We start from the raw sequence: 12,754 nt of genomic DNA, 5'->3' as shown, positions 1-12,754 counted from the left end.
TAAATTAGTAAAATGATTGACTCACTCCATTTTTATGGCATTGTTTCTGAGGTCCAGAATTGTTCTGTTAGTTGGGCCTTCCTGCCTTCAGAAATTCTGTTTAAATGCTATCTGGTCGAGGCACTTAATTGCTTATTAGTTTATTCAAAATTAATTAAATATTGACGCATTCAGCTCACTCTTATTTTCCTCTTCTGGTAGACTGCCATCTTCCAATCCAATAATGATACTCACTTACAGAATTTAGGAGTTTCTTGAAGTGGTCATTACATCTTTCATGAATGTCCTGATCCAGAACCAGTACATTACCTTCAGCATTCCTAATTCCTCAATTATTACTGAAACGTGCAGTTGTGTTCTTTATTTTTTCAAACATTTTCCTTGCATCATTGCTCCTTCTTGAGTCCTCAATATCCTTCACTTTCTGTTGTAGTTCTTACTTTTTCTTTTTCCAAGTACTGTCTTTGCTTTGTTGTACTCTTTCCTATTATGTTTAGTGTCTTGACTCAAGAAAACTAGGTTAGACAATTTTTAAATGTGAACTATTTACAAATTGAATGAATTCACATACTGTTAGAATTAAACCACATTACTAATCCACACAAATAGTCCTTATACACTACTACACTATATTTTTTTCCATTTATCAATTAGTTAATCAACTATTTCTATTTATTATCATTCATTACTAAGTTAAATTTCTTTTTTCAGGCTATTGAACTAAAACAAAATGGAAGAAATACACCTGTAAATGAGGAGAATGTTCTTGAATATATTCATTTGGTAGCTCAGTACAAGGCATATACCCAAATTGAAGAACAGACAAAATCATTTTTTGCTGTATGATTAGCCATGACTACATTTTACTTTAGAATAGAAACTTAATGTGATATTAACTCAATATTTTAGTTATTGATTATAATTATTATTCCTACAATAAGCTTATTTAAAAAATTGTGATATTAACTTTCTGAGCTAAAGCATTTCTAAGTGAAGTGAAGCCTTTTTCAAATAAAATGTAACTTTTTCTATTTTAGTTGGAACTTTTTCCATTTTAATTGAAACTTTTTTTATTTCAGTCTAACTCTTGCCTTTTTAATTATTATCCAACCAGACTTAAATCAATTTATAAAAATTATATTTTATTTCCCTCTTTGTTTAAAAATAACTATGTTAATATCAATATAACTTTTCAAATAATTAGGCATGTTTATTTAACATTTTTTCTTTTATTAAATAATCTATATTAATTACCAATTTTAATTAAACTATATAACAGATATGGGCACATACTACACAGATATAATTAGTAAAATAGATTTCTGAAATAGCAATTAACTATATTACCAAAAATAAAAATAAATAGAACATAAGTAAACATTAAGTAATACCAAACAAGCAAGAGTGGTCATATGTCAGTATATACTAAACCAATAGAAATTGTGCTGAAGAAACATGGGGGAGGGCCTACAAAACAGTCATTGCCAACAAAATGTTAAAGCTCTTCGAGCTCTTCTGCATTGTTAGGAATACAGTAGCAGCTGTTTCCAACAATATCTGGTTTTTGGAAGGTACAGGATCACTAACAATGCAAGAGTTCCATTAACAGTCCAGGTGGCCATTAAAGAGTTAGGAGAAGACATTCTGCACTTTAAGATCAACTTTGGTCTTATCAGTGATTTTATTTCCCCTCAGTTTGAGATTGGTGCTCTCTAGCAAATCTTAGTCTCTATTTATGGTGTTCTGCAGTAATAAGAGAGCTTTGGCAGGTATTTTTTAACTAACGTTTAATTCTCTCAGTCTTCTTTTAATGGTTGATTCTGAGTTTGTTATCAATTAATGCTAGCAACCAAGATTCTAATGTAAGGAACTGTTGTAGACTTTTAGCTACTCTTGTCGTTGCTTAAATGTTTTTTCTCCTCCCTGTAAAAAAAAAAAAAAACACACCCAGGACCATTTTGCAGATTTGGTTATTTAGATTCAGGGATCTTATAACATTTTTTTTTTTTTTTATGATCCCCTTCCTGGTCACTTCTGACAAAAGGGGGAGGTTATCTACAGGTTACCACCCTATTCTAAACATGGTGGGGGTCAAGTTTTTATTTTGTGGGACCGCTACAGAAACAAAAGTCGATACCCCAGACCAGATTTGAACTAATCCCACTACTGTCTCGAGCCAGTTAATGGTGGCATTATATCTCTGTTGGCTGCAAACGGCCCTGGGGATTTTAAAACATGGATTTTTGTTGAAATCTCAGATTTAAAATTCTTACCACATTTTACTCCATATAACTCGTTGAGTTGATTATTTCCTCAGTTTTCCAATAATATGCAAATGTTTATTTATTTGATTTTGAAACCTAATAATACCTACATACTTACGCCATATAAAGAGTGATAAAGACTAATTAAATTGAGGACTTCATCCTTTTTTTTTTTTTTAGGGCTTGGATTGTGTTATCTCTCTAGAGTGGCTAAGAATGTTTACCACTAAGGAATTACAATTGATAATTTCAGGAAACAAATCACCCATAGATGTTGATGACATGAAAGAACATACTGTTTATTCAGGTATAATTAATTTCAGAGGTGTAGAAAAATTATTTTAAGTTTAAAAAGGCAAATGAAGTTTTTTTTTAAACAAAATTCTTGTTGTTTGATTATTGAATTTTTTCACAGTAAAATAATGATTTTTTAAGTTATTAAACCCCCAAAACTAGACCTTTTATTTTTTTAATAATTTATATCTTTATAATCTGCTTACATTTGTATTTACGTAAAACCTTTAATTAAATTCCAATAATTCTGGTTCTGTGAAGACTACTTAACTGTCAATTTTGCTTGAATTTATAGAATATAATCTACAAGTTTATATATTTGTTTGTTTTTGAAACCACTTGGCTACACTTCTCAAAACTTCCATGTGTGCTAATCTGATATTTACTTTTATTTCTGTTACTAATTTAACTACTCTGATGCTGTTGATACTAGTTGATAAATACACTTTTTGCTAAATCAAAAATTTCTCATGGATATTTGTTTGTTATTCGTTAAATCTCACTTACCATTCTTCTTATATGCTGATATTTATATTTCTTACTTCAAATTATTTCTTTGTTAGCGAAAGTGTTCCTTCAGTTTTCCCAATGTTTTGTAGACTAAATGATATTATAATTTAAATAAATGAAGTGTTTACCGGGTTAGTAAATAATGCTTTCAAGAATCAAATTATAACTTCAACCAAATGTTCACATTTCTGTAAATCCGAACCATTGGTAATGTAATATGGTTTTTCTAAAAAATAGTATAACTTTATGTAGTTGAAAAGTTACTTCTTTATTGGTTGTGGAGTTTTTGAACTTGTGTATGCCTTGCATAAATTATATAGTGCTGGTGAAATTTTTTTTTTTACACTTATATTTAAACCAGATATTCAAAAGTAAAAGAATGTGTATATATATATATATATATATATATATATATATATATATATATATATATATATATATATATATATATATATATATATATATATATATATATATATATATATATATATATATATATATATATATATATATATATATATATATATATATATATATATATATATATATATATATATATATATATATATATATATATATATATATATATATATATATATATATATATATATATATATATATATATATATATATATATATATATATATATATATATATATATATATATATATATATATATATATATATATATATATATATATATATATATATATATATATATATATATATATATATATATATATATATATATATATATATATATATATATATATATATATATATATATATATATATATATATATATATATATATATATATATATATATATATATATATATATATATATATATATATATATATATATATATATATATATATATATATATATATATATATATATATATATATATATATATATATATATATATATATATATATATATATATATATATATATATATATATATATATATATATATATATATATATATATATATATATATATATATATATATATATATATATATATATATATATATATATATATATATATATATATATATATATATATATATATATATATATATATATATATATATATATATATATATATATATATATATATATATATATATATATATATATATATATATATATATATATATATATATATATATATATATATATATATATATATATATATATATATATATATATATATATATATATATATATATATATATATATATATATATATATATATATATATATATATATATATATATATATATATATATATATATATATATATATATATATATATATATATATATATATATATATATATATATATATATATATATATATATATATATATATATATATATATATATATATATATATATATATATATATATATATATATATATATATATATATATATATATATATATATATATATATATATATATATATATATATATATATATATATATATATATATATATATATATATATATATATATATATATATATATATATATATATATATATATATATATATATATATATATATATATATATATATATATATATATATATATATATATATATATATATATATATATATATATATATATATATATATATATATATATATATATATATATATATATATATATATATATATATATATATATATATATATATATATATATATATATATATATATATATATATATATATATATATATATATATATATATATATATATATATATATATATATATATATATATATATATATATATATATATATATATATATATATATATATATATATATATATATATATATATATATATATATATATATATATATATATATATATATATATATATATATATATATATATATATATATATATATATATATATATATATATATATATATATATATATATATATATATATATATATATATATATATATATATATATATATATATATATATATATATATATATATATATATATATATATATATATATATATATATATATATATATATATATATATATATATATATATATATATATATATATATATATATATATATATATATATATATATATATATATATATATATATATATATATATATATATATATATATATATATATATATATATATATATATATATATATATATATATATATATATATATATATATATATATATATATATATATATATATATATATATATATATATATATATATATATATATATATATATATATATATATATATATATATATATATATATATATATATATATATATATATATATATATATATATATATATATATATATATATATATATATATATATATATATATATATATATATATATATATATATATATATATATATATATATATATATATATATATATATATATATATATATATATATATATATATATATATATATATATATATATATATATATATATATATATATATATATATATATATATATATATATATATATATATATATATATATATATATATATATATATATATATATATATATATATATATATATATATATATATATATATATATATATATATATATATATATATATATATATATATATATATATATATATATATATATATATATATATATATATATATATATATATATATATATATATATATATATATATATATATATATATATATATATATATATATATATATATATATATATATATATATATATATATATATATATATATATATATATATATATATATATATATATATATATATATATATATATATATATATATATATATATATATATATATATATATATATATATATATATATATATATATATATATATATATATATATATATATATATATATATATATATATATATATATATATATATATATATATATATATATATATATATATATATATATATATATATATATATATATATATATATATATATATATATATATATATATATATATATATATATATATATATATATATATATATATATATATATATATATATATATATATATATATATATATATATATATATATATATATATATATATATATATATATATATATATATATATATATATATATATATATATATATATATATATATATATATATATATATATATATATATATATATATATATATATATATATATATATATATATATATATATATATATATATATATATATATATATATATATATATATATATATATATATATATATATATATATATATATATATATATATATATATATATATATATATATATATATATATATATATATATATATATATATATATATATATATATATATATATATATATATATATATATATATATATATATATATATATATATATATATATATATATATATATATATATATATATATATATATATATATATATATATATATATATATATATATATATATATATATATATATATATATATATATATATATATATATATATATATATATATATATATATATATATATATATATATATATATATATATATATATATATATATATATATATATATATATATATATATATATATATATATATATATATATATATATATATATATATATATATATATATATATATATATATATATATATATATATATATATATATATATATATATATATATATATATATATATATATATATATATATATATATATATATATATATATATATATATATATATATATATATATATATATATATATATATATATATATATATATATATATATATATATATATATATATATATATATATATATATATATATATATATATATATATATATATATATATATATATATATATATATATATATATATATATATATATATATATATATATATATATATATATATATATATATATATATATATATATATATATATATATATATATATATATATATATATATATATATATATATATATATATATATATATATATATATATATATATATATATATATATATATATATATATATATATATATATATATATATATATATATATATATATATATATATATATATATATATATATATATATATATATATATATATATATATATATATATATATATATATATATATATATATATATATATATATATATATATATATATATATATATATATATATATATATATATATATATATATATATATATATATATATATATATATATATATATATATATATATATATATATATATATATATATATATATATATATATATATATATATATATATATATATATATATATATATATATATATATATATATATATATATATATATATATATATATATATATATATATATATATATATATATATATATATATATATATATATATATATATATATATATATATATATATATATATATATATATATATATATATATATATATATATATATATATATATATATATATATATATATATATATATATATATATATATATATATATATATATATATATATATATATATATATATATATATATATATATATATATATATATATATATATATATATATATATATATATATATATATATATATATATATATATATATATATATATATATATATATATATATATATATATATATATATATATATATATATATATATATATATATATATATATATATATATATATATATATATATATATATATATATATATATATATATATATATATATATATATATATATATATATATATATATATATATATATATATATATATATATATATATATATATATATATATATATATATATATATATATATATATATATATATATATATATATATATATATATATATATATATATATATATATATATATATATATATATATATATATATATATATATATATATATATATATATATATATATATATATATATATATATATATATATATATATATATATATATATATATATATATATATATATATATATATATATATATATATATATATATATATATATATATATATATATATATATATATATATATATATATATATATATATATATATATATATATATATATATATATATATATATATATATATATATATATATATATATATATATATATATATATATATATATATATATATATATATATATATATATATATATATATATATATATATATATATATATATATATATATATATATATATATATATATATATATATATATATATATATATATATATATATATATATATATATATATATATATATATATATATATATATATATATATATATATATATATATATATATATATATATATATATATATATATATATATATATATATATATATATATATATATATATATATATATATATATATATATATATATATATATATATATATATATATATATATATATATATATATATATATATATATATATATATATATATATATATATATATATATATATATATATATATATATATATATATATATATATATATATATATATATATATATATATATATATATATATATATATATATATATATATATATATATATATATATATATATATATATATATATATATATATATATATATATATATATATATATATATATATATATATATATATATATATATATATATATATATATATATATATATATATATATATATATATATATATATATATATATATATATATATATATATATATATATATATATATATATATATATATATATATATATATATATATATATATATATATATATATATATATATATATATATATATATATATATATATATATATATATATATATATATATATATATATATATATATATATATATATATATATATATATATATATATATATATATATATATATATATATATATATATATATATATATATATATATATATATATATATATATATATATATATATATATATATATATATATATATATATATATATATATATATATATATATATATATATATATATATATATATATATATATATATATATATATATATATATATATATATATATATATATATATATATATATATATATATATATATATATATATATATATATATATATATATATATATATATATATATATATATATATATATATATATATATATATATATATATATATATATATATATATATATATATATATATATATATATATATATATATATATATATATATATATATATATATATATATATATATATATATATATATATATATATATATATATATATATATATATATATATATATATATATATATATATATATATATATATATATATATATATATATATATATATATATATATATATATATATATATATATATATATATATATATATATATATATATATATATATATATATATATATATATATATATATATATATATATATATATATATATATATATATATATATATATATATATATATATATATATATATATATATATATATATATATATATATATATATATATATATATATATATATATATATATATATATATATATATATATATATATATATATATATATATATATATATATATATATATATATATATATATATATATATATATATATATATATATATATATATATATATATATATATATATATATATATATATATATATATATATATATATATATATATATATATATATATATATATATATATATATATATATATATATATATATATATATATATATATATATATATATATATATATATATATATATATATATATATATATATATATATATATATATATATATATATATATATATATATATATATATATATATATATATATATATATATATATATATATATATATATATATATATATATATATATATATATATATATATATATATATATATATATATATATATATATATATATATATATATATATATATATATATATATATATATATATATATATATATATATATATATATATATATATATATATATATATATATATATATATATATATATATATATATATATATATATATATATATATATATATATATATATATATATATATATATATATATATATATATATATATATATATATATATATATATATATATATATATATATATATATATATATATATATATATATATATATATATATATATATATATATATATATATATATATATATATATATATATATATATATATATATATATATATATATATATATATATATATATATATATATATATATATATATATATATATATATATATATATATATATATATATATATATATATATATATATATATATATATATATATATATATATATATATATATATATATATATATATATATATATATATATATATATATATATATATATATATATATATATATATATATATATATATATATATATATATATATATATATATATATATATATATATATATATATATATATATATATATATATATATATATATATATATATATATATATATATATATATATATATATATATATATATATATATATATATATATATATATATATATATATATATATATATATATATATATATATATATATATATATATATATATATATATATATATATATATATATATATATATATATATATATATATATATATATATATATATATATATATATATATATATATATATATATATATATATATATATATATATATATATATATATATATATATATATATATATATATATATATATATATATATATATATATATATATATATATATATATATATATATATATATATATATATATATATATATATATATATATATATATATATATATATATATATATATATATATATATATATATATATATATATATATATATATATATATATATATATATATATATATATATATATATATATATATATATATATATATATATATATATATATATATATATATATATATATATATATATATATATATATATATATATATATATATATATATATATATATATATATATATATATATATATATATATATATATATATATATATATATATATATATATATATATATATATATATATATATATATATATATATATATATATATATATATATATATATATATATATATATATATATATATATATATATATATATATATATATATATATATATATATATATATATATATATATATATATATATATATATATATATATATATATATATATATATATATATATATATATATATATATATATATATATATATATATATATATATATATATATATATATATATATATATATATATATATATATATATATATATATATATATATATATATATATATATATATATATATATATATATATATATATATATATATATATATATATATATATATATATATATATATATATATATATATATATATATATATATATATATATATATATATATATATATATATATATATATATATATATATATATATATATATATATATATATATATATATATATATATATATATATATATATATATATATATATATATATATATATATATATATATATATATATATATATATATATATATATATATATATATATATATATATATATATATATATATATATATATATATATATATATATATATATATATATATATATATATATATATATATATATATATATATATATATATATATATATATATATATATATATATATATATATATATATATATATATATATATATATATATATATATATATATATATATATATATATATATATATATATATATATATATATATATATATATATATATATATATATATATATATATATATATATATATATATATATATATATATATATATATATATATATATATATATATATATATATATATATATATATATATATATATATATATATATATATATATATATATATATATATATATATATATATATATATATATATATATATATATATATATATATATATATATATATATATATATATATATATATATATATATATATATATATATATATATATATATATATATATATATATATATATATATATATATATATATATATATATATATATATATATATATATATATATATATATATATATATATATATATATATATATATATATATATATATATATATATATATATATATATATATATATATATATATATATATATATATATATATATATATATATATATATATATATATATATATATATATATATATATATATATATATATATATATATATATATATATATATATATATATATATATATATATATATATATATATATATATATATATATATATATATATATATATATATATATATATATATATATATATATATATATATATATATATATATATATATATATATATATATATATATATA

At 8.0% G+C, this 12,754-nt stretch overlaps 1 protein-coding gene across 1 annotated transcript in view; it reads left to right on the top strand.

The window, feature by feature from the left end:
* The window catches only part of LOC106681421 (ubiquitin-protein ligase E3C), a 97,943-nt gene that overhangs the window by 73,746 nt on the left and 11,443 nt on the right, over positions 1–12,754 (top strand). The window contains exons 14-15 of the mRNA XM_014421737.2: positions 712–840; positions 2,445–2,571. Of these exons, the coding sequence (XP_014277223.1) occupies positions 712–840; positions 2,445–2,571 (256 nt within the window). The remainder of the gene's footprint in view (positions 1–711; positions 841–2,444; positions 2,572–12,754) is intronic.

Source organism: Halyomorpha halys, unplaced genomic scaffold (assembly GCF_000696795.3).
Source record: "Halyomorpha halys isolate HHAL.00 unplaced genomic scaffold, Hhal_1.1 Scaffold337.1, whole genome shotgun sequence".
Classification (NCBI taxonomy): domain Eukaryota; kingdom Metazoa; phylum Arthropoda; class Insecta; order Hemiptera; family Pentatomidae; genus Halyomorpha; species Halyomorpha halys.
Note: the sequence above shows the minus strand (reverse complement) of the source record. Positions and strands in the feature narration are given on the sequence as shown.